Source organism: Arvicanthis niloticus, chromosome 11 (genome assembly GCF_011762505.2).
Source record: "Arvicanthis niloticus isolate mArvNil1 chromosome 11, mArvNil1.pat.X, whole genome shotgun sequence".
NCBI classification, from domain to species: domain Eukaryota; kingdom Metazoa; phylum Chordata; class Mammalia; order Rodentia; family Muridae; genus Arvicanthis; species Arvicanthis niloticus.
The window spans coordinates 55,294,863-55,320,167 of NC_047668.1; the positions used below are offsets into that span (position 1 = coordinate 55,294,863).

A 25,305-nucleotide genomic window follows, 5' to 3' on the forward strand; every position below is an offset into this window, starting at 1 on the left:
CAGTGAGCTATCTTGCCAGCCCAAAGTTGGCAAATTTATAGAACTATAATGGTATTTTAAATGTCTTCTCCAATAAATTCCCCTCTCCCTTCAACCTAAGATCACAGTGACATTTTCCTAAATTTTCAGGAAAAAAATTACCCCATATATTTAACTTAATTTGGAGCTAATTTTTTTTTTTTTTTTTTGGTGTTGTGTGTATATAACAGGTTGAGCGGTACACATGTGCCAAGAAAATGCCTTTAATCCCAGTGCTGGGGAGTCTGAGGGAAAAGGATCTGAGTTTGAGCCCAGCTCATGCTATATTGTAAGACCTGGTCTCAAAAACTCAACAAAGTGTATAGCTTTTAGATGTATGCATTGCTGTGGTGGTTTTTATAAGAATGGACCCCACAGGCTCACATGTGTGAATACCTGGTACCCCTTAGTGGCACTGTTTGGGAAGGGTTAGGAGGTGTGGCCTTGTTGGAGATGTGTCATAGGGGGGTGGGCTCTGAGGTTTCAAAAGCCCAAGTCCCACTCAGTCTCTTTTTCTGCCTCCTGCCTATGTAAGCTCTAGGCTACTGCTGTAGCCCCATGCTTGCCTGCTGACACATGCCTTGCCTTGGTGATCATGGACTAACCCTCTGGAACTAAACAAGCATATGAACTGCTCTTTCTATACCCTGCCCTAATCATGGTGTTTCCTCACAGTAGTACAACAGTAACTAAAACAAATACCTTGTATTTTAAAACAGAAAAAGTGGAAGCATAAGACTAGTGCTTATATATTTAATTACTGTAAAACTTAGCTCATTTATTAGCCTAGCTATTAGGAAATGTATTATGTAATTAGCCTTTTTATACATGGCACACCTGTAAAAATGCCTTGTTTTATTTCTATTGACAGGTTTTTGATTAAGACGGCTGACTTATTAATTTACTTATTTGTTCTGTGTGAGGGTGTGCACATATATGCATACTTTCATGACTCATGTGTAGAGGTCAAAGGACAACATATTTTCTTGTTCTCGTTATATTTTGTGGATCCCAGAGATCAAGCTCAGGTTGTCAGGTTTGGTGGCAAGCACCTTTACCTGCTGAGCCAGTGGACAGCCCAAGGGAGTGCTTTTGATTAATGCCATTTTCCCCAACTCTGAGAAACTTAAAGTGTTTCTGAATTTTGGTTAGTGGAACTGCCATTGCTTCCTTGATTCCAGGATTCCCCAAAGTATTCCTGGATTCCAAAGCACTACTGGGTAGTGTTGGCACCTTTTCCCTCTGACAGGCTCATTATCCTCAAAGCCTGTTTCTACCGTATAATGTGTGATAAATACAAACAAAATAGATGAGAGCAGTATCACATCAGCTAGCCTCTTGTGAAAATTACTTACTGTTATTTCCAGCAAGGTTTCAAGACAGAATTGCTCTGTGCAGTCCTGGTTGTCCTGGACTTTCTCTGTAGGCCAAGCTGGCAGAGAACTCACAGATCCGTCTACCTCTTCCTCCCAAGTGAGTCCTGGGATTTAAGTCGTGCACCACCATCACTCAGCTAGATTTCTTTGTTCCTTACCGACCAGGGGCTAAATGATTCTGTCATTTTTGCAAATGAATTTACAACATTGCCTTTTGGGGAAAAGTTCACTAAATATTAAAACACAAAATGTGAGAAAATTTAGATCAGACATCTAAAGGTAAGTTTAGACTCAGAAGAACCTTAAAAAACAAACACATCCCTCACATTATGGGCTGGAGACAAAGTTCATCTTTATATTAGAACACTTGCCTAGTATTCATTAGGCCCTGATTTTAATTCCCAGCACCACGCAAATATCACATACATACATACTATGTCTTAATTTACCAGAAAAACTATGGGGAAACAACAGTGGGACTCTCAAGTCTTCTTTAGAGGTCAACACTGTGCTTAAAAGTGCTCGAACCACCCAGGGTGATTCTGACAGCAACTTCCATATATCTGAGCAACATTCAAACAAATGTCTGTAACTAAAGCTACAACTTTTTCAGAATAGCATAGATGTGATTATGTAGCAGAGTTGTCAAGAATTTGAGAGGGTTTATAATAGCCAAAATAAAATATGCTCTCATATATTACATCAACCCTGAAAAACAGGAGCATCTCCAATAAAATAAATTTGCTTCAATAAAGAAATGGGGGAAACACACTATTATAAGTGGGACATTACTTACGTTCCTGACAGATTCACAACTGACCGTAATAATTATAAAAGCTGCCCTTTCCCACTAATAACAAGACTACGAACAGTCCTCTAATACATGTCTAATATTTTATTAAGGTCAACCAACATGGTATCTATGTCTCTAAGCATTTCAGTTTTAAGAGCTGTTTAGATTATTTTTTTCCACAGTAAGTTAATTTAGGCACATCGGTTTGTATTTTAGAAAAAAATAATTATCTCTATGACACAGACAGGAACAAGGAGAATGCAAATGTTACAAAGATGATTCTAAACCTCAGCTAACCTCTCTCCAATAGGCTAGCAGCCATTAGTCTTTGTGACAAGAGATAACAAGAACTGCGTACACATCTGTGATAGTCTGGAACTTAGAGAGCAGAAGCTGTGATTTTCGAAAGCTCGAACACTGGCAAGGCTTGTTCGCAAAATATTTAAGACAAGGCCACAAATGTTGTTTCCTAAGAAGAGCTAGGAACCGCAGGTATCACTTGGTAGTGCATTGAAATGGCATTGCCCAGTGTGAGTGATGCAGAGATCAGTCGCCTCCTTCTAGAGCAGTCATTTGGGGTACGCTTCCACAATCATAGCATGACCCTGTGAAGAAGAGAGTTCAGTCAGACCAAGGAAGCAATGAAAGTGCGTGGGCAGGCCAACAGCAAAACCACTACTGTGTGATCATAGGAACATGATCACTTGGAGCCCCAACTTCCTCTATAAAATGGGGTTCATGGTGCCTAGTTTAGAAAGATTTTATAAAAATTAAATCAGAACACATTATATAGACATACATGTACTTATATACATACAACTGGCTATGCACACACCCCCACACACGCATACACCAGACTCAGTCTAATGTAGAGTGAGAGTCCTAGTAAACGCAGTAAATGGTTGCTTTTGTTTTAGTTCCTGTGATGCTGGGGAATGAACTCAGGGCTGCAGGCATGCAAGGCAAGCACTCTACCACTGGGCCACCCAAACAGGATTTGAAAGATTAAGTAACTCAGTCAAATCACAAAGCTATTGTGTAAAAATTTGGAAATAGATATAAGGATTCTGACTCTAAAGCCCAAGCTTGGCTTCACTATTCTCTGTTTAAGATGAACTGAACATGATGGCATGTGCCCGTTCTTGTTGTAGCTTGTTATGCTATGTTTGGTTGATGTCCCTGGAAATACTGTGCTTTTCTGAGGGGAGGGGGAAGGAGGGTGGATCTAGGGAAGACCAGGTAGGGCCGGGGAGAGATGGAGGAAGGGAAGGGAAACTGCAGTCCAGATGTAATATATGAGAAGAACAAAAGAAAAATCTAAAGCTACAATTGAAAAAAAAAAAAAAAAAAGGTGACCTGAGCATACCTAACAGTAGAAGAATGAACAATGTCCTTTCTGCAACACTCAACACAGATCTGGGTACTTGTTATGACACAAGTTTAAGCCTTACATTAACATTTAGGATTTTCTGGGTCTAAATCCTATCTGATAAACACAGTCATTCTAACTGCTGGACTGCTATCAAACCTGTAGACAACCTAATAAAATACTCAGCTTCTAGGCTCAATTCAATTACAACAAATATGTATTAAGAAACTATTATTTATAAAGTACCAAGTTCAATACTATGTAAGTTTAACGTTCATATACAAGATTTTCATCTGGAATTTAGCACATATATTAGCTCGAAATAATCATTTACTTTGATAATGCAAACAGACAGACAGACAGACAAAGCAGGGATGAGAAGGTATGGCTGATCCACAGGAGGCAGAACACACCTCCAACTTTACTTATAATGCACTATTTTCATGTTTCAACAGGATCAGCTGGTTCTCAACTTGGGGACGTGTTTCCGACTCTCTTCAGAAGACATTTGGCAGGTATTTCTGCTAGTTTCAACTATGTGCATATATATATGGGCAAGGGCAGGGCTGGGAAAGAATTTGTTGCTATTGGAATTGCATGGGTGGAGTCTGTGCTAGAACATCGTACAGTACACATCTCAAAGAACTAATTGGTCCAAAATATTAACAATGCCAAAGATGAAATACACTTCTCTTGGGCTAGAGAAATGGCTCAGCAGCTAAGAGCACTGGATGCTTTTCCAGAGGACAAGGATTCAATTTCCAGGCCCCACACGGCAGCTCTTATTTGTCTGTAACTTCAGTCCCAGGGTTTCTGACACCCTCATATAGACATATATACAGGCAAAACATCAATGCACATAAAATAAAAATAAACTATAAAAAAAACCACTGCTCTAGATCTACCATAATGAATTTGTGCTCTAATTTTCTTATCATGTTGGTAGTATCACTCAAATGGCTTAATTAAACAGACAAGTGACAAGCTTAAAACTTCTAGAAGGCCGGGCGGTGGTGGTGCACGCCTTTAAGCCCAGCACTTGGGAGGCAGAGGCAGGCGGATTTCAGAGTTCGAGGCCAGCCTGGTCTACAGAGTGAGTTCCAGGACAGCCAGGGCTATACAGAGAAACCCTGTCTCGAAAAACAAAAAAAAACAAAACAAAACAAAAAAAAAAACCTTCTAGAAGAAAGACTGAATATTCTCCATTCATCCACAACATCATCAAATGTTATGTACACTCTGTACAACAGAGATAACAATTGCACCTGAAGGGAAAGGAATCTGTGTAGACTACATGCTACACCCAGTCATCTCCCTCGAGGGAGCAGGCAGAGATAACAAGTAGGCTCTCACCTAAATATGCAAGATTTCAACAGGGGAGTCACACAAAGGATACGACAATTCTGAGTTAGGGGACTGTATCCTTGGGGCTGGGTGGAGCCCTGCGTTTAATTCTAGTATAATCACAGTTTCAGACCATGAAGCAACAATGTTTCAACTTATAAATTATCTTTCTTTAAACTTTCTAAAGAAAAGCTGTCTACATCATCTTTTACATGGGTCTATACTTCAAACCATCAGTTAGATTCAGGGTGGTATGGTTATACAGAGGATTTTATGCCTTTACATAGCTTAGTTGTCTTGCTTAGCAACAGTGTCTATAATATGCAGGAAAACAAAGAAATCTGTCTAGATCAGAAGTAAAAAAAAAAAAAAAAGACTGTGTAGGTGGATATGGGAGCCTTTACTTCCAGCACTCAGGAAGCAGAAGAACGGAGATCTCTAAAGGCCAACATGGTCAACAAAGCAAGTTCTAAGACAGCCAGGGCTACACAGAAAAACTCTGTCTTAAAAAAACAAAAACAAACAAACAAACAAAAACCATAAAAGCCTACAGCTAATCTTTTAGGATTTTACTCTCAGTGACGTTTACAGTACGGAGCATGCTGAGTCTATAATGTAAGTGAGGTAGACAGGAAAATGGCTATCAGATTAATGAATTCCTGGCCGAAAAGCAGACACATATCACAGAGAGGTTAACTTGCCTACAGAGTAAGTCAGCTCTTGGGAGACACTTTAGTGGCAGTGCTAAGGGACCAGGACTTCAAACATGCAAGACAGGTACTTACTTGATCACTGAGTTAAGAGCCACAAAGACTGTTTACCTTAGACTTTATAGATAAGGTGTCATGATTACTAGGTAAATGAATCAAAGTTTATCATTAAGGAAGAAAATATTTAGATACTTCTAATGCTAGTGCCTCACAAAGTTATAAATGATTTTTTCGGGCTGGAGAGATGGCTCATCCGTTAAGAGCACTGACTGCTCTTCCAGAGGTCCTGAGTTCAATTCCCAGCAACCACATGGTAGCTCACAACCATCTGTAATGGGGTCTGATGCCCTCTTCTGGTGTGTCTGAAGATAGCAACAGGGTACTCACATATGTAAAATAAATAGATCTTTAAAAAAATAATTTTTCAATATGTATTTTTACATTTTATATAGCTTCCATAATGAGCTTATACTAAACATACTATAAACATAATGACCATATATTAAACATATTGTAAACAAGAAGTATAAATATTTAAAAAAGAAAAACAGCTTAGATTTAAAGAGCATCTTCCTTTCAATGAAATATCTAAATTAAAATTAATAGTCTTCTCATGCCGCAAAAGAAAACTGCTGTTTTCTGTTGTCTGTCATCAGAAACAGCACTTCATGAATGCTTCAAACAAACATTCTGAGGACATGGGAGTCCTGATGGTACCGCTGTGACATACCTGTCCTCCAGCTGCACAGGCAGCCACCAGAGCATACTGGCCTCCATCCTTCCTCAGTCTGTTGGCGGCTGCCATGACCAACCGACAGCCAGTGGCTCCAAAGGGGTGTCCCAGAGACAGTGATCCACCCCAGATATTAAACTTCTCCAGAGGAGGTGATCCAACCTGGCCCCACAAAAACAAAGACCAGTTTGAAGGTGATTTTACTTAAGACCAATCAAATCAGGCTCTTCCTAAGAGGAAGCAAGCACACAGAGGGGAGTAACTAATGCTGACTACCTAACAATACGAGAAGACAACATGAAGGCTTACTGTTTTTACTGATCAATTTCCATGACTTGTTTTTAAATTAGGAAATTAGCTGGGACTACAGCTCAGTGGAAGAGGACTTGGCCTGCATGCATGTTCAACCCCCAGTACTGACAAAAGAGAGAATAAGCTTTTCCCTCTCTTGTTTACTTATTCATTCAGAAACAGGGTTTCTCTGTGGAGCCCTGGTTATTCTAGAACTGCCCTTGTAGACCAGGCTGGACTCAAGGCACAGAGATCTGCCTGCTTCTGCCTCCCAAGTACTGGGATTAAAGGCATGCACCACCATGGCCATCTTCCCTTGATATTATTAGCTAGTAACTAAACTCAAAATATTAATATGCTGGGAAATTCAAGCATATTTACCAGAAACTTACCTTGGTTTTCCTACCCATGTAGTTTTGTGCAAACCAATCAGAATCCATGGCTTTAAAGTTAGCCAAAATCTGACCCTAGGAGGGAAAATAATTCAAGACTTTGTTACTACTTGCTCTTCTGGGTTTTATGTAAGACACAGACTGTGTAACTTTAAGCAAACTTTTACATCAGTTCTCAGTGAAAATGTCATAAGGAAATAATTTAACACTTCTTAACAGGCCTTTAAAAAACAGCCTCCAGGGCTGGAGAGATGGCTCAGAGGTTAAGAGCACTGACGGCTCTTCCAGAGGTCCTGAGTTCAATTCCCAGCAACCACATGGTAGCTCACAACCATCTGTAATGGGGTCTGATGCCCTCTTCTGGTTTGTCTGAAGACAGCTAGTGTACTCATATAAATAATTATAAATAAATATTTTTTTACAGCTTCCAAGGGTATGTTTTCAACAGCACAAGTACGACCCCAATTCTCTGACCTAGCCTTCCCTACAAAGAAATTCAGTTTGAAATACAAAACCCCACTCCCTACAAGCATTCACTTCACTTTTAATGGCCCATACTCATTCCAGATGTGTCTTATAAACAACTTACTGAGAAGGCTTCATGAAATTCAAAAGCATCAATATCATTCATGGTTAATCCTGCTTTTTCTAGAACTTTTGGAGTAGCATATGTTGGTCTGAAAAAGAAAACAAACAAAAATAGTAGTCTAAAACTTCCCATTTTAACTTAAGCATTTCTTAGTATACTCCAAATTGAGTTTTATACTTATTCATTGGTTCTACTAAATAAATACTTAGTGTTGGGGATACAAAAAAAAACATACCCTTCATTCTCACTATATTATAGAACTGGAAAAACAGATAATAAACAGGCAAGCAGTAAAGGGTAAGTTGAAACTAAAAAGAAACAGAATTTAAAAAGGCAAGGCAGGAGAAGGGCTTGGCTAGTCTCAAGGTTATGATGAAAGCCAGTGCAGGAAGGACAGACAATGCGGCTTTATGAAAGGTCCTGTGGGTTGGGGTGAAGCTCAGTGTTGAGAGTGCTTGTCTAGCATAAAAGAGGCTCTGGGTTCAAAACCCCATAACACACACACACACACACACACACACACACACACACACAGGAGTGCAGGGGAGTGTGTATGTGTGGGTGATTGACTGATTGATTATATACAATTGGTAGCAATATGAAAATAAAATAAAATGCCAACTTAGAGCTTTTTGTTTGTTTATTTGTTTTTGTTTTTTCGAGACAGGGTTTCTCTATGTAGCCCTGGCTGTCCTGGAACTCACTCTGTAGACCAGGCTGGCCTCGAACTCAGAAATCCGCCTGCCCCTGCCTCCCAAGTGCTGGGATTAAAGGCGAGAGCCACCACTGCCCAGCTAACTTGGGGCTTAACATACTCTCAAACCTGTGTAAAAATGTGAACAATTGATCCTGGGACCCACATGATGGAAAGAGAAAATCAAATGCTGTAAATGCTGTAAATAACTATAATAAAAAATTCAAATATTTTTCATTGAAATTTAGAAATATATACTGCTACTCACCCAAGTAAAAGCTGATCTTTTGGATCTTGAGACACATATATAAAATCCCTAGGCAAAAAACAGAAAGGTTACCTCTAGTAATAAAATAAAGAAGTCATAAGCAATTCACCAGAATATTTACTTTACCTCAAATATGCCTTTGGCTTGTAACCCATGGCCAGAGCTCTGTCCTCTGACATGATTAGCATCGCAGAGGCGCCATCAGTCTGAAATGGCACAATATGATGTCATCTGAAGGTCTCCCAGCATCTGCCTCCAAAGCCTGTTGGTGAGTCCACTATCTATATAGAGTCTATGTAACGAATGTACTGTATCCACTATTAAATCACAATCAAGCATACACACTGAGCCACTTTGGGAGGACAAAGTTATCAGGGACTGTTCATAAGGTATTATAATTTATCAAAATACACTGGGAGATGCAGCTTCAGAAATAAAGACCCACAGGTTTTTGTTTCTGGCGTAGAAAATGAAAATTTTTTTCGTGAATTAAAACAATATTTACTTAAGTTATTTATTTTTACACTTTCTGTGTTATTTCTTAGTAGCCTCCTATCCATAGCTTTAAGATTTTATTCTAAAGGCAATACATTGAGAGAAGACACAGGTGGGCAAATGAGACTATCAAAATCATGGTTTTAGAACACTTTAAACACATCTCATATGTTTTTATCTCATATATAATCAAGAAATTTCAGGACAAAGAGGTAACTCTGGTGTTTTGTTTGTTTTTAAAAGGCCCTTTACCATTACTTCAAAAATGAAAGAATGTCCTCTACAATCCAAAGAAAATTAAACCACTCCATACAGTATGCAAAAATTGAAACAAATTCTGTCACATTTTATTACACATCTTCTTTTTAAAACTCAGCAATATAAAAAAAAAAGCATGTAGCCATGAATAATGTGGCCAGAAAGTCTGGGAACACAGGTGACTAAACATAAAAATGGTTTTTGGATACTACATTAATAGTATGTGCACTGCTAGGTATAGTGATAGAAACTGATCAGTTATACTGTAAAGAAACATTGAAAGCAGGAGAGATGGCTCAGTGGTTTAGAGCACTTGTTCTTCCAGAGACCCAGGTTCAGTTCCCAGCACCCACATGGTAGCTAAGAAGAATCTGTAACTCTAGATCCAGAAGAGCCAATGTCTCTTCTGGCCTCTATGGGCACTCCACATACAGGATACATAGAAACACATTAAGACAAAAGACTCATACACATCAAATGAAAATTTAAAAACACAAATAAAATATTCACTTGCTACTTCTTTTGAGAAGTCTCTCTGATACTGTCAGCAGCTAATCTACAGCCACCATAGTGTATCACAATTGTCCTTCCCACTTCCAGTGCTTACTTACCATAAGCACTACAAGTTTGATGAATGGCCAAGTTCATAAAAAGAACAGCTTTTGTATTAGTATGGTGAGGCATCTAAGACCCTAAAACTATTATCTCAAACTTGGTGTTTAAACATGGTACATGCCTGTGATTCCAGCACTAGAAAGGCTGAGGCAGAAGGATTATAACTTTGAAGCCAGCCTAGGCTTCAGAGGGTAATCTAACTTAGAATAAAACTTATGTATTGGATTTCTGAGACAGGTAGGCTGCCTGCAAACTCTTGATTCCCCAACCTCTACATCCTGAATGCTGGGCTTACAGGGATGTATTATCACACCCAGTTTGTGTTTGTTTTTTAAATTATTTTCCTTTAACATTTTCTCTAAAGTGAAAGTTTTGTTTTAAGCCTCTAACCACACACAAGCAAATTTGCTGCAGGCTCTTCTATTGAGTCTATAGGAAAGTCACTATTCAAACACAAATAGCAATAACAATTACCAGGAAAGAAGAATTTGCAGCTGTCACTGTGCCATAGGGTTTGATGAATGCAGGTTTTAGTTTGGCCATTTGCTCCAGTGAGGAAGGACGGATCCCATTATCTTTGGTAACTGTGTCCTTTCCTGTAAGAACATGCATTTTTTAAAGATTTATTTATTTTATGTATGTCAGTATATTGTGGTCCTCCTCCACCAGAGGAGAGCATTGGATCCCATTACAGATGGTTGTGAGACGCCTCGTGGTTGCTGGGAACTGAACTCAGGACCTCTGGAAGAAGAGCCAGTGCTTTTAACCACTGAGTCATCTCTCCAGCCCAGAACATGAATTTTTAACTCTAAAAAACTGTAAACATTATATATCTTCTCTATAGCAATATGCTTTAAAAATTCTAATAACAAGGGCTGGAAAGATGGCTCAGAGTTTAACAACTGCTGTTTTTTCTGGGGACCCAAGTTCAGTGCCCAGCACCCACACTGGACAACTCACAGCTGCTTGTAACTCCAGCTCCAGGAGAACCAATGCCCTCTTCTGGTCTCTAAAGAACCTACGTTCATGTACATACATCCATACACAGACACAGACACTTAAGCTGTCAACTATAAAGAAAGCCTTTTTATTCTTTCCAGGGCTGGTGATCAACATCCCACCCGCACTGCTGCCACTGCTGAAGGTCCTTGGCTATCCTGAGCAAGCACTCAACCACTGAGCTGTACATAACCTCATCTCTAAAAGAGAGCCTTTTACAGTTAAGACAATCAAATTTTATTCATTTATTTATTTATAGATGTATACACAAGTGCGAAAAGACATCACGCCAGGCATATCTAGTACTTTGGAGACTGAGGCAGGTAGACCGTTGTGAGTTTGAAGGTACCCTACAGACCATGTATGAGGCCAGCCAGGATTATATAGTAAAATCCTGTCTCCAAAAAATAAAAGAAAAGAAAGAAAGAAAGAAAAAAAAAAAAAAAAAAAAGGAACCCCCTCCCAAAAAACAAAACAAGAAACAACACCCCAACATCTTATTTTCTTAAAACACTCACTCAAATTTAGCTATTTTATATACAAGTCACATGAATCAGGATTTTTTTTTTTTTTTTTTTTTTTGAGACTGGGTTTCTCTGTATAGCCTTTGGCTGTCCTGGAACTCACTCGGTAGACCAGGCTGGCTTCGAACTCAGAAATCCGCCTGCCTCTGCCTCCCAAATGCTGGGATTAAAGGCCTGCGCCACCGCCAGGCGAATCAGGAATTTTAAATCGCTGGACCCAGGCATTGTGACTCATACCTGTAATCCAAGCACTTGGGAGGTTAAGGCAAAAGGACAGCTACAAGTAAGAGGCCAGTTAAAGCTACAAACCAACATCCTACAAAACCAAACAGGGCCAGTGAGGTGCCTCAGCATGTGAAGGAACTTTCCATGGAAACTGGTGACCTGAGTTTGATCTCCAAGACCCACATGAAGGAGAAAACAGATTCCTATTAAATTATACTCTAACCTCCACTGACGAACTATAAACACACTCGGGGCTCAGGAGGGTAAAGGTGAGGGGGAGACTGGGAGGAGGGAAGGGGGGAGGGCTGTAATTGGGATGTAAAGTAAATAAATAATTAATGAAAGAAAACCTTGGGGGGCGGGAATGGGGAAAGGGGATTACATCTGAAATGTAAATAAAATATCCAATAAAAAAATTTTAAAAAGCCGGGCGGTGGTGGCGCACGCCTTTAACACTCCCAGCACTTGGGAGGCAGAGGCAGACAGATTTCTGAGTTCGAGGCCAGCCTGGTCTATAGAGTGAGTTCCAGGACAGCCAGGACTACACAGAGAAACTCTGTCTCGAAAAACCAAATAAATAAATAAATAAATAAATAAATAAATAAATAATAAAAAAAAAAGAAAACCTTCAGAAAGTTGGCATGGTAGCACACACATGAAACCCTACTTGGGAGGCAGCGGTAGAGGGTTAGGAGTGCCAGGCCAGCCTCAGCTGCATAGTGTGAGGCCAACCAGGTCTACATGAGACCTTGTTTTGAAAAACAACAAAACCCTTTTTTAAAGTTTACCAGTGTTAAAACATAAATCTAAACTTGAATCCATGTTTAAGAATAAAAGCTGAATGAAGTGGTGTTGGTAAATACCTTTAATCCCAGCATTAAGGAGGCAGAAGCAGGTGGATCTACAGAGAGAGTTCCAGGACAGCCAGGGCTACACAGAGAAATCCTGGCTAGAAAAACCAAAAACCAAACCAAAACCAAACAAACAAACAAAAACCAAGGAAAACAAAAGAATAAAAGCTGATTACTTTGGAAACAATCATAGCAATAGAGAGGCAAAGGCAGTTCTCTTTGTCAGCTCAGGGCCAGCCAGAATCAAAGGGTAGAACCCCATTCTTAAAAAATTATCACTTAATGTTTTTAATTTTAGGGTTGAAGAGGTGGCTTAATCATTAAGAGCACTTGCTGCTCTTTCAGAGGATCCAGATTTGGTTCTCAGCACCTATATCAGCTGACTCACAACCACTTGTAACCTCTGTTCCAGGGACTCCAAAGTCCTGTCCACCTGCATGCACACAGTGCACATATGTACACTAAGGCACACACAAAAAAACATAACAACAATAAATGAATCCTTTTTAAAAACAAATTTTTAAGTTTTTGGAGCAACTGAAGTAATTCAGAACACCCCAGTAAGTACCACCACTTACCTGGTACTTTGAAAGGTACAATATCAGAAAGATGTCCTTCATCCTGTGCTTTCTTGGCCAGACTATGAGAACGCAGTGCATATTCATCCTGTTCCATTCGAGAAACAGCAAAGGCAGCAGCCAGTCGGTCTGCAGAGTGGCCCATGGTCTCATTAGTGGAGAACTCAGCCACTGCAGGGAGCTAGCAAAGGAAACACAAAGAACAGCTCTATTCTTCAGAGGTGTGAGATGATGCACAGGATTGCTCAGTGCTAGAAATCTATTTATTGGCTGTATATAGACACAAGCCTATAACCCTAGCACTCAGGAGGTTGAGGCAGGGGGATTTTAAATTTGAAGACAGCCTAACAAGAACTTGGCTCAAAAAAACAAAACACTAAAGAAGGGATAAAGAAAACACAGAAGCTCTTTGTAAGCAAACATTTGTGTTCTCTCTCGTTCTCTCTCTCTCTCTCTTTCTCTCTCTCTCTTTTTCTCTCTCTTTCCCCCTCCCTCTATCCCTCCCTCCCTCCCTTTGTTTTTGAGACAAGGTTTCTCTGTGTAGCCCTGGTTGTCCTGGAACTTTCTCTGTAGACCAGGCTGGCTCTAAACTCAGAGATCCACCTGCCTCTGCCTCTGCTTCTTGAGTTCTAAGATTAAAGGTGTGCACCACCACTGCCCAGCTGGAGAAAACATATTTCTAAAGAGGGCTAAAAAATACATTTTTAGAGACAGGGTCTCATTATGTAAATCATCTTGGCCTTGGACTCACAGATTCACTTGTTTCTGCCTCTAGAGTGCTGGGATTAAAGGCATGTGCTACCATGTCCAGATTACAAATTCAATTGTTATAACTACTCCTACTCCCAATCTTGACCAAATACCCTACCCTATAATCAAGAGAATATATAATTACTAGAATACATGTTATATATAACTGTAATCTAGCCTCAGGATGCTCTGGATCTTTATTTATATTAAATTCACAAGTCTTACCTCAGGGGACAGGAAATTCAATCTGAATTTAGTGAGCAAGGACAGGCGCTGGCCCAGAGTCTTGGCTTTGTTGAGATCAAGCATCATTTTCCTCATATTTCTTGAATGACGAATAGGAACGTCCGACATTAACTCAACACCACCAGCAACGACGATATCACACTGGCCAGAAGCTATCAGACCAACAGCTACAGGGTACAAAGTATGTGTGCATGAACAACTTTGTAGGAATAATAAACCACTGAAATGTAAACTTGGTTTAAAAGCTATATAAAAAAGGGCCAGCGAGATGGCTCAACAGGTGAAGGTACTTGAAGTCAAGCCAGAGTCCTCAGCTCCATCCCTAGAGCATATATGGTAGAAAGAGCAAACCAATTTCCACAAGTTATCCTTCAACCTACACACATGCATTGTAACATGCTTCATATAAAATAAGTACATGAAAAAAAATCCTTGAAACAGTTATCAGTTTTGTATAACAGCAATCAGTTTCTAACTACAGGGTCTCACTGTATAGCTCTGGCTGTCCTAGAACTAGCTGTGTAGAGCAGGCTGGCATCAAACTCACAGAGATCCACCTGCCTCTTCCTCCTGAGTGCTGGGATTAAAAATGTGCTACACCCAGCTAGTTTTTAACTTTTCAATGGGACTATTACCTTATAATTTTTGCACTTCTGGACACTGAACCCAAGGTTTGGCACATAAATAGGCAAGTACAAGGAAATATTTTAAATGTCTAAAAACCACATTCAACACACCTGAGAAAAGTTTCATCCAAGACACAAGGACATCAACTTCTAAATCAACTCAAGTGATATCTTTTAAACTTATTTATTTTATTTTCTGTATATTAGTGTTTCGCCTGCATATATGTATGTACAACACATCTGTGCCTAGTGCATACAGAGGCCAAGAGGGCATCAGATCTCCTGGAAATGGAGTCAGTAATTATGAATTATCATGTGGGTGCTGGAAATCACACCCAGGTCCTTTGGAAGATCAGCCAGTGCTGAGCCATTTCTCCAGCCCAACTCAAATAATACTCAAAACCTAAACATCTTCCATATTTTATATGCTCTAATATTAAGTTTTCAGAAAGGTTTCCTCTTTACCCCTCACATTGAGAATACTAATTTCTGCTACATGTCTTCTCGGATGTGAGTTTCCCTTTATGGCAACTGGCATGCAATTCTATTGCTTTAACTGGGAGTCAGTCACATGCTGCTCAGTAGAGAAGTCCCCAACTACTGCCTCTGGCTACAATCCTGCCACTCATGAACTCAAATGTCCAATCTGGCCTTGATATTATTATAATACATTAAGCACAAAGCCTGTCAAGCTTCCTGTCTTTTCATTAAATAGCAATGACTATTTAATGTCCCACAATTTTAGGTAAAATGCCATATAGATTGCCAAAGATATGGGTAGACAGTGAATTAAAGATAAAAGCATTTTTGCAAGTATGAATGTGTGCTGTCATGTATTAGGGGAACACATGGGCAAAAGTGTGTGTGCACGTGCGTTCATGCACAGGCCAGAATTTGATATCTGTCTTTAATTGTGCCCAATCTTGTACATTGAGACAAGTTCTCTCACTTGAACACATCTCACCCATTTGTATCATCTAGCCAGCCAGTCAGCCAGCTTGCTTTGGGGATCCTGTCTCTGACTTCTGAATTCTGGGATTACAAACAAGCTGTCACACCTACCTGACATTTAGTAGGAGGTGCTAGGGATCCATCTATACTCTGGTCCTCATGTTTACTCAACAAATGATTTGCAACTAATTATCTTCCCACCCCAAGACTTAAGACTATCTAGGCTTGACAACTATGGTGATGCTTGAGGCTGCAGGTCTCTATCCTCATGGGAAAATGTCCTATCAGAGTTATCTAAGCACGATAAACTATGCAACTCCTTCCACTGACAGTCCCAGTAGCAGCCAGCCTAGGACTAAAGACAAATCAACTGTCCCCACAGGGCATAAAAACTACTCTGGAAAATTCTAACTTTTATGTAATTGGATCTTTATGAAAACACAAATTAGGAGCTCTGTGCTGTGCTGAACACTTACTTCCCTTAAGACTGATTAAAAGGAGTAACATCACAAGCACCTTTGGACTCCATTTACACATACCTGTGGTCATGGCTTGGTTTGAAGAGATACAAGCCATGGTGACAGTGTGAGCCGGAGTCCTGTCAGAGAAGCCAGCTCCCAGGGCAGCCTTCAAGGAATAGTGAGGGAGAGAAAGCACACATGTGAGTCAGGTCTGAGCACTAATCTGTCTGGTGAATTAGGAAAGGGTTTATTTCAATATCTTACAAAGCAATGCTTACAAGAAGATTAAGTCCATCATAAAATGGCTTTTTAGCTTTTCTTCTAGACACTGAAAGGTACTGTCAAATTCCTGGTAACAAGTTTCTTTTTCCTTTTAAAATTGTTCTTTGTGTGTACATGTAAGGCACATGCATATCAGGACACCCGTGTGGAAGTCAGAGGTCACCATGGAATTGGGTTAAGGGCTTAGACTCCTGCCATTAGACTTATCAGCACACCCTTACAGCTAAGTCATCTTATCAGCTCACTCTGTTTTCTTTTTCTTTTTATCTTTCTGTAGTGCTGGGGATTAAACCTTAAGCCTCACATGCTCAACAAGCCCTCTTACCACTGAGATTACCACTTTTTACTTTTTATTTTGAAACAGGATTTCAGAGTGGCTTTGAATTCATTCTGTAGCCCAGGCAGGCCATGAACTTGCATTCCTCCTGCCTCGGTCTCCCCAGTACTCAGGTATGCAGTCTGGGGATTACTAAGTCACTGGACTTAGTAACGGCTTGGTAGCCGGTCTCAAGTGTGATATAAAGGCCACAGTATTTTTTAACCTCATCCAATTATTAACAATGCTTTACTTCAAGCCTTCAAAGATATCATACAATTTATCTTACTTTAAAACGAATATGCAATTGAAAGAGTGATGAAACTGCATCATGGGGTGGGGTTTTTATGGATTCATTAAGCTATAAAGCATAGCAGCAGAGCAAAACCATGAAATGTTTCCACAATGACCATTAAAACCACAAGAAAGCCCTATCCATTTAGCCTGCTTTACACTCAGCTCTCTAAAACAACCCCACTATTGACCTAAAGGCAAAGTAAAATTTGAAAATTTACAGAGACATTCAACTCAATAAAAGAAACTTTGGAGAACTGGCTGACTCACAAGAGAACCTCTGATAAGTAAGGGTCAGGCCAGTTTATGACTATCAGAGAAACTGTCCAGAACAATGACAGAGAAATCAATGTGGCTATAGGAGCTCTGAGAAAACTTAAGTACCTCCTAATTAATCTAATGAAAGTGGCCTCTAATTTCACGACACACAGTCAAAGTCAAACATGAAACTAAAACATCTACATTTATTTTATATGATTTGTTGGGAAAATATATGTTGCAAAACATTCCATTTTTGCTAATGTAAAGAATTTAGGTACACTTAGGAGAAAATCTGTTTAATACAAAGCTTTACTTTAGTGGGGAAAAAAGTTCCTGATGCCTCCCACCCTTGCTATGAAACATGGAAACCCTTTTCAAGGAACCACTTTTAATAGTCCTTTTTGAAACTACTTAATCAGCATCAGAACTGTCCTACAGTCTAGTGAAATGAACGTAGCAAATTCCAGATTTAAAAGGTCCATGTCTTTTGGCTGATCTTTGCCACTATACTTTTACTATACTAAGTGCCTAACTGTGCTAAAAACTACTTCCTGGCATCTGCACGTCAACTTCTCAACCTGAACCAGTTGGAAAGGAAATCAGAAGCAGGTGTTGGGGGCAAAAGAAAAGACTCCACAGTGGGACAAGGGTAAGGGCACTCAGGTCATAACAGCTTGATCCTCACGAGGCCACTGCAGCATGTTACCCTGGACTCAGCTGACACACAGGACTAACAAAGCTTTAAATAGAACTGGTAGCTGGTGACCCTTGTCCACATTCTTCTATTTAAAGATTGAATCACCTTCAAGACACCAAGCAGAAAGGAAGAAATTGAATTGAAGGACAAATATGTTGAGCTCTTTCAGCAAAGTGAGGCTTGACAGGGCACAAAACTTTTTAGGATTTCATATTAATACTAGGACAGGTCCTTGTGGGCTGGAGAGATGGCTCAGAGGTGAAGAGCACTGGCTGCTGGAAGAGCTGGGGGCGGGGGGCTGATATTGGGATGTAAAGCGAATAAACTAATTAAGAAGAAAGAGGAGGAGAAGGAGGAGGAGGAAAAAGAAGAGGAAGAAAAGGAGGAAGAAGAGGAAAGAAAGAGTACTGGTTGTACTTCCAGAGGTCCTGAGTTCAATTCCCAGTAAGCATGGTGGCTCATAACATTCTATAATGGGATCTGGTGCCCTCTTCTGGCATGCACCCATACATGCAGGCAGACTATTGTATATATGATAAATAAATAGATCTTTAAAAATAATATATTAGCACAGATCCTAATAAAATTCTTCAGCTGGGTTTAGTTAGATTGTAAGTTCTACTACTTATTTTCCTAACTGTCCCATCACCTCTACCTTTCTCCTTAGCTACTAAAATGACCTGAAGAGTTAGGTGTGGTGACTTATGTCTTTAATCTCAGTACTTTGGAGGCAGAGGCAGGGGCATCTCTGTAAGCTCATCTACACAGTAAGTTCCAGGCTATCTCACTTCATAAGTGAGACCCTGTCTCAAAAACAAGAAATTATGTGGCGTACAGCATGGCTGCTATTAGTATGAGGTTCAGGGAAGAAACTTATGCCAATCAACAGGAATGTGCATAGAGATGTAAAACTTTTCAGAAAAAAATTCACAGAAAAAAAAACATCATGGTTTGGGTTTGAGAAAAAAGAAGAATGTAGAGAAAACTGAAACAGATTTAACATCTACTTTTTCAGTTTATGAAAGTCACTTCATATCCATGATCCAGAAGTTGCAAACACTGTAAGAAACTTGATGGCCCATGAAACTTCATAACATAAATTTCATAACATGGTTTTTAATGGACTAATAATATTCTACTATTCTGTTGAATTATAATTTATCCAACCAGTCTATAGTTGAACAAGGTAAGTCGTTCTTCTGAGATTCACGTGTCTATTTTTATCCTACAAACTTTTTGTCTTGTTTTTTTATAAGCCACTAGAACTCTTATTAGGTGTGTTCAAAATGTGAAGAAGCAGAGGGAAAGCCAATGCTCCAGGAGAGCAGAGGCAGACCTCTCCCTGCTCTCCCCCTGCTCTCCTCTCTCCTCTCTCTGCCCTCCCCTGCCCTCAACAGCACTGGCTGCTCACTGTGACCTTGGGCAGTGCTGGAACTTTAGCTGCTTTAACATTCACTGTGTGGGAACAGTGTGAGAGAACAAATGGCTTCCATCTGCACATGTGCCCTTCTATCTTGGCTGACAATGGAAGTAATTATCCTCACAAATATGAACACAGAAGCGCAGACGAGAAATACGATAAATATATGAAAGCCTACTTTATCCAAATAATTGAAACAAAGCCCAGAAGACAGGTTTGAATTAGTCACTGTCAAATGCCTGTGTGATATTCATACTAGTTCCAAGGCTGCCATTATCTCCATTGCCCAATAAACACTAGATGTGTGCCAACTAGGCTAAAGGTAAACTCCTAGGAAATAGCTTCATTTAAAAAAAAAACCAACCCTGTCTACGTGTCATCTAGTCAAAGGTAACAAGTCAATGGCAAGGCTTCCTCCTACCACAAAAGCCACGTTATGAACTGGCTGCACTGTTCAAGGTTAATTAGAAGCCATGATAGCTAACATTAAAGGAGCAGCCTCAGCCACATTGCTTCACTGTTTCTCTGATACACGAGACAAATACACTAGCATTTCTTAAACCCAATTAAACAGTTTACCTGACTTATAGCAAAACGTGAATACGTGATAATAATATACATCATCTGATTTTAAGTGACATACATGTTTATCTAATGGACCTTAAGAGTTGACTTTAAAATGGTAGATTCTAGGCTGGGCATGTATCTTAGTGGTAGAACACTTGCCTTGTCTGACATATGCAAGGTCTTGGGTCTCATCTCTAGCAACACATGCACATACAAAAGAAATAATTAAATATTAATTCAAATTCAAATAAACTTTTTGCTAATTTGGGGGAAGGGTGAGACATTAGGGGGAGACAGGCCTCACTATGTAGCCCTGGATGATCTGGACCTTACTGATCTGCTTGCCTCTGCCTTCTGACTGCTAGTATTAAACATAGCCCAGATAGGGCTTGGACCCCATGACAATCCTCCTGCCTCAGCCTCCCAAGAAGACATTTTTTTTTTTTTTGGTTTTTCGAGACAGGGTTTCTCTGTATAGTCCTGGCTGTCCTGGAACTCACTCTGTAGACCAGGCTGGCCTCGAACTCAGAAATCCGCCTGCCTTTGCCTCCCAAGTGCTGGGAGTGTTAAAGGCGTGCGCCACCACCGCCCGGCCCAAGAAGACGTTACAAGCAACAGCCACTATATCCAGCTTTATCAATCTCTCTAAACAATATAAATTTTTGCTTTACTTACCTCTCTAGCAACATTGCTTGTTTTTACTTCCTGAATAACTGTACCAAAGATGATATAATCAACAACATCCTTTGGAATATTGGTCCGATACAACAAACCCCTAAAAGCAGAAATCCAAAAAAAAAGAAACATTTCATACATGAAGGTATGCCAGAAAACATCACATTAAACACTGCATGTTTTCAACAGGGAACAATGCACTGGAGGTGTAGGTCAGAGGGAGAGTGTTCACTTAGTACATATAAGGCCCTTGGTTCAATTCTAAGCTCCTCAAAAACACAAAGACAAGTCTTTTAAAAGGCCAGACACAAACATTTAACAGCTTATCAACAAGGAAATGAGTGAAGAGAATAAAGAGTCAATATTTGATGGTCACTTGGTAATGAGACATTAGAAAGAAATAACTGAAAGTAACTTGGGCAGGTGGAGTTAGCTCAGTGATAGAACACTTGCATAGGAAGCAAAAACCCTGGGTTCTGTCCTCAGCTATGGCTGGGGTTGGGAGTAGTGGTGGGATAATTTAGGAAGCCAGGCATGGTAGTGAATGTCTTCAATCCCAGAACTTGGGAAGCAGAAGAAGGCAGATCTCCGTGAGTCCAAGGCCATTCTATCCAGGTCAGATATGTATCAAGGTCTAGTCTTAATAAACAAATAAACAAATAAAAACTTGGGGCCACTCAGAAGGCTCAGTGGGTAAAACAGATCCTGTCCTGACTTCTACATGCACACTGTGGCATATGCCTGCCTGAGCAAGCAAAAACATTCACAAATAGTAAACTAAAAATTAAAAATATATTTAATACAATAATATTAGCTAATATCACCAGAAATCAGTACAAAGATAGATTAAAAAAAAAAAATCAGCCAGGCAGTGGTGGCGCACACCTTTAATCCCAGCACTTGAGAGGCAGAGGCAGAGGCAGGTGGATTTCTGAGTTCAAGACCAGCCTGGTCTACAGAGTGAGTTCCAGGACAGCCAAGGCTACACAGAGAAACCCTGTCTCAAAGCCGTACCCCCTTCCCAAAAAAACAAGTATAATTGTGGAAATGCTAAATTTTAAATATTAATATAAAAGCATAATTTAAATAATACACATATATTTTAGTTCAGACCACTATATAAGTAAAGAGCAGTAAACTCTCAAGTAGGAATGAGCATATCATAGGTGCTAACTTGGTATTTGTCTGTGCCTTGGAATAGGTAATACTGACACATGCCCATGATCCCAGCACTCATGATGCTGAGGCAAAAAGAACTGCCATAAGTATGAGGATAGGTGGTAATGTATAGCAAAACTCCATCCCAAAACATACAAACAATAAAATAACTACCATTTCCCATTATAGAGATAAGAGTTTCTTATCTCTATCTCTATAAAAGTCACATCAAAAATAGGATAAGAGTACACATTTGTGAAAACTCAAAAGTAAATTATACATATCTGTATGGAGTTAAAGATGTAGTTCACGGGTGGAACATTTGCATCCTATACTCAAGGCCTTGGGTTAACACCCACAACACTGAAATAAAGAGAATGAGGAGGAGGAAAGGAAAGAAGAGAAAGGGAGAAGGAAGCAGAATAAAGAAGCAAAGATGGAAGAAAATCAGAAAGCTGCTATGCAATAACTCAAAGGAAGACAGGTCCAAGCACAGTTTGCAGTGTCAAACGTAGAGCACAAAGAGAGGCCCGAGGAAACAATGTTGTATTTATGATCACAAAGTCCCTAAAGAGACATTTCCAAAATATAACTACATAGAGATTTGGGAATGGAAATGATTATTATGTAATTAGGGAGGGTAAACGTTAAATACAGAGAAACAATGCTACTGTCATTTGCTCTTAAAGTCTGCCAGGAAGACAAAAAAATGAGTGACTAACTGTGAGCAGAAAGGAAAATAAAAGTGTTTTCCAACTAGGAAGAGACTTTGGCTGCTTGAAGACACTAAAGCAAGACAGCTTTGAAAACGCAGAGAGAATGTCCTCCACAAACACCGCTGTGCGGTCACGACCACACCAATCATTCATCCATCTCAGCCACATCTCATCTCATTTAAATTTATTTGGTTTGCATAGGAACCTTCAAGGTTTGTTTTCTTAATTTTTATCTTATTTGTATGAGTATTTGCCACTATGTACGTATAGACGAAGCAGGCAGATTGCAGTGAATCAGAAGCCATTTTGGCCTATATAGTGAGTTCCAGGCCAGCCTGAGAATACCATAATAAACAGCATCTACACCACTATCAAAAAATATAATCATGTCAAGATGCTATGTGCTAAGCTTGCAAAACAAAGATGCTTTTAATTCAAAGCTGTTAAAATTTAACATGTACAGTTAAAATAAAATTTAATCTTACCATGACATATACCTTTAATCCTAGCAATTGGGAGGCAGAGATAGGTGAATTCAAGTTCAAGGCTAGCCTGATCTATAGTCAGTTTCAGGTCAATCAGAATTATATGGTGAAACCCTGTCTCAAACAACCTTGCTAAGAGCTAGTTAATATTGCTTCTTTCCATATAAAGTTTAACATCCTAGATATGAAAACTCTATACAACATACTACTTCAAGTGCAAAAACTATAAAAAGTATTTTAAGTGAAAGAACAGGAAACTTCATTTACTTACGTAAGTGCAGCTCTAGCCAAGTCATGTGGCATTAGGTCTTTATATCTGGGAAAAGAAAACAAATAATTTAACCAAAAGCCTAGAGTTTCAATAGAATTTTTGAAATTTTTAATGCATACAGATTGTCTAACATAGGCTGACAATGCAGCTAATCTTACTACCCAAGTCAGTCCATCAGTTCATATGAAGAAACAGTGACTTTGCTATCTGTTACCTTAAAAAATCTGACAAGTCCTAAACCCCTACAGAACTTGCTGATTGTCTGACAAAATAGATGTTCCAGCTGAACATGGTGCTCAGGCCTATAATCCTGTCACCTGGGGAGGCCGAGGCTGGAGGAATGCCCCTGAATTCTAGGACAGTCCAGCTACAGCAGGAGACCCTGTCTCAAAAACACCAAACAAACAAACAAACACTGATCCCAAAACATAAATAATACCAGCTATAGGTTACTACTTGCCATGCATATGTCAAATATTCTTTTAAACCAACCTTCTCTTACAGAGCAGTGGTGGTGCAGCTCTCAGGAGGCGGACAGGTGGATATCTGTGAGTCTGAGGCCAGCCTGGTCTACAGAGGCCAGGACAGATCAGCCTGGTTTATAAAGCTAGCTCAAGGACAACTGGGGCTACAAAGGGAAACCCTGTCTTGAAACAAAAAACAAAAAACAAAAACAAAACAAAAAGAACAGAAAAGAAAAGAAAAAAGAAAGAAAAGAAAAGAGAAAGCTAACCTCCTCTTGGTAGCTTTTAAGGGGATGGGGTACTTTTTTTTTTTCAAAGTTTTTTCAAGACATGGTTTCCTCTATGTAGCTCCAGCTGTCCGTGAACTCCCTCTGTGCACCAGGCTGGCTTTGAACTCACAAAGATCCACCTGCCTCTGCCTTCTGAATGCTGGGATCAAAGGCCTGTTGCATAATACATTTTTAAAGTACATGTTTTGTAATGCCCCAAAGGGGCATGTCTAATTTCAGAAAGTTTTACCTTTGAACTAATCAGAGATTTACCAAAGAGCAGAAAACAGAGTGGAGATCCTGACATCCTCTGTCCTCTATTCCAGCTTCTTCAAGGTACTACTCATTAAGTCACCAACTTTATGGCTTTCACCAGTTTTCTATGAACATCCTTTTGCTGCTCCAGAGCCTAACCCATAGTACTTCCTGGCATCTAGTTATGCTGGCTTAGCCTCTCTAAACTGCAGTTTCCCAATCTCTCCTTGATGGGATGACTTCTGACACTTGACACCTGAGACTGGATACAAGGCACTCTTCTCACTGCTTCCTTTTATTTATTTATTTATTTATTAGTTGTCTTCTTTTTTAAATTTTTTTTTGTGAAAATCTTTATTGGATATTTTATTTACATTTCAGATGCCATCCCCTTTCCCCATTTCCTCTCTCTAGAAAACCCCTATCCCATCCCCACTTCTCCTTTTTGCTTTTATACTATTTTTTAATGTTAATCAAAGGCTTTATAAATTTGGTAATGCTCAATATCAATCAGAAGTGTAACCCAATACCCAACCTAGATATATTAACTATCTTTGACTGGCGGGGACATGCAAACATCCACCTCCATGCCCCCCACCTTGTCACCTAGCTCCTCCTCTCCTTACTCCTCCCACCTTAGCTCCTCCTACATATCACCCTTCCTGTTAAAATAAAACTTTTCTCTTAGAATACAATTAGAGCATAAGTATACCAATTTGTGCCAGTAAGATACAAGATAGACTTGTATTTTGTTGACTAAACAGAACCTCTATCGTCCCTCCAAACTAAAAGACTTAATTCTGAACCTGGCTTTTTTTCTTGGCTTTAGAATGAATGTCAGCTGGAAACCATCCTCTCAAACCTTTTCTCTCAAAGTAAATGGCCGGAATTGGCTATGAAACTATAAGTCTTCAACCTGTCACAAATCCAGAATGACTGAGTTAACTGAAATTATGAGAAGCACAAAGCATAGCTTCTAAAACTTAGCCAAATTATAGAGACCGCTATGTACCTGGACA

At 39.6% G+C, this 25,305-nt stretch overlaps 1 protein-coding gene across 7 annotated transcripts in view; it reads right to left on the reverse strand.

Moving 5' to 3' along the window:
* Positions 1–2,274: 2,274 nt before the first annotated feature.
* Positions 2,275–25,305, reverse strand: part of Hadhb (hydroxyacyl-CoA dehydrogenase trifunctional multienzyme complex subunit beta) — a 38,672-nt gene continuing 15,641 nt past the window's right edge. For all 7 annotated transcript variants that reach the window (XM_076942198.1, XM_076942194.1, XM_076942196.1 and 4 more), the window contains 12 exons: positions 23,299–23,343; positions 20,669–20,768; positions 16,235–16,322; positions 14,098–14,285; positions 13,123–13,303; positions 10,420–10,541; positions 8,704–8,783; positions 8,578–8,625; positions 7,616–7,703; positions 7,027–7,101; positions 6,341–6,505; positions 2,275–2,792 (listed from right to left, as the gene is read on the reverse strand). In XM_076942198.1, coding sequence (XP_076798313.1) covers positions 2,757–2,792; positions 6,341–6,505; positions 7,027–7,101; positions 7,616–7,703; positions 8,578–8,625; positions 8,704–8,783; positions 10,420–10,541; positions 13,123–13,303; positions 14,098–14,285; positions 16,235–16,322; positions 20,669–20,768; positions 23,299–23,343 — 1,216 coding nt within the window. In that variant the 3' untranslated portion in view covers positions 2,275–2,756. The remainder of the gene's footprint in view (positions 2,793–6,340; positions 6,506–7,026; positions 7,102–7,615; positions 7,704–8,577; positions 8,626–8,703; positions 8,784–10,419; positions 10,542–13,122; positions 13,304–14,097; positions 14,286–16,234; positions 16,323–20,668; positions 20,769–23,298; positions 23,344–25,305) is intronic.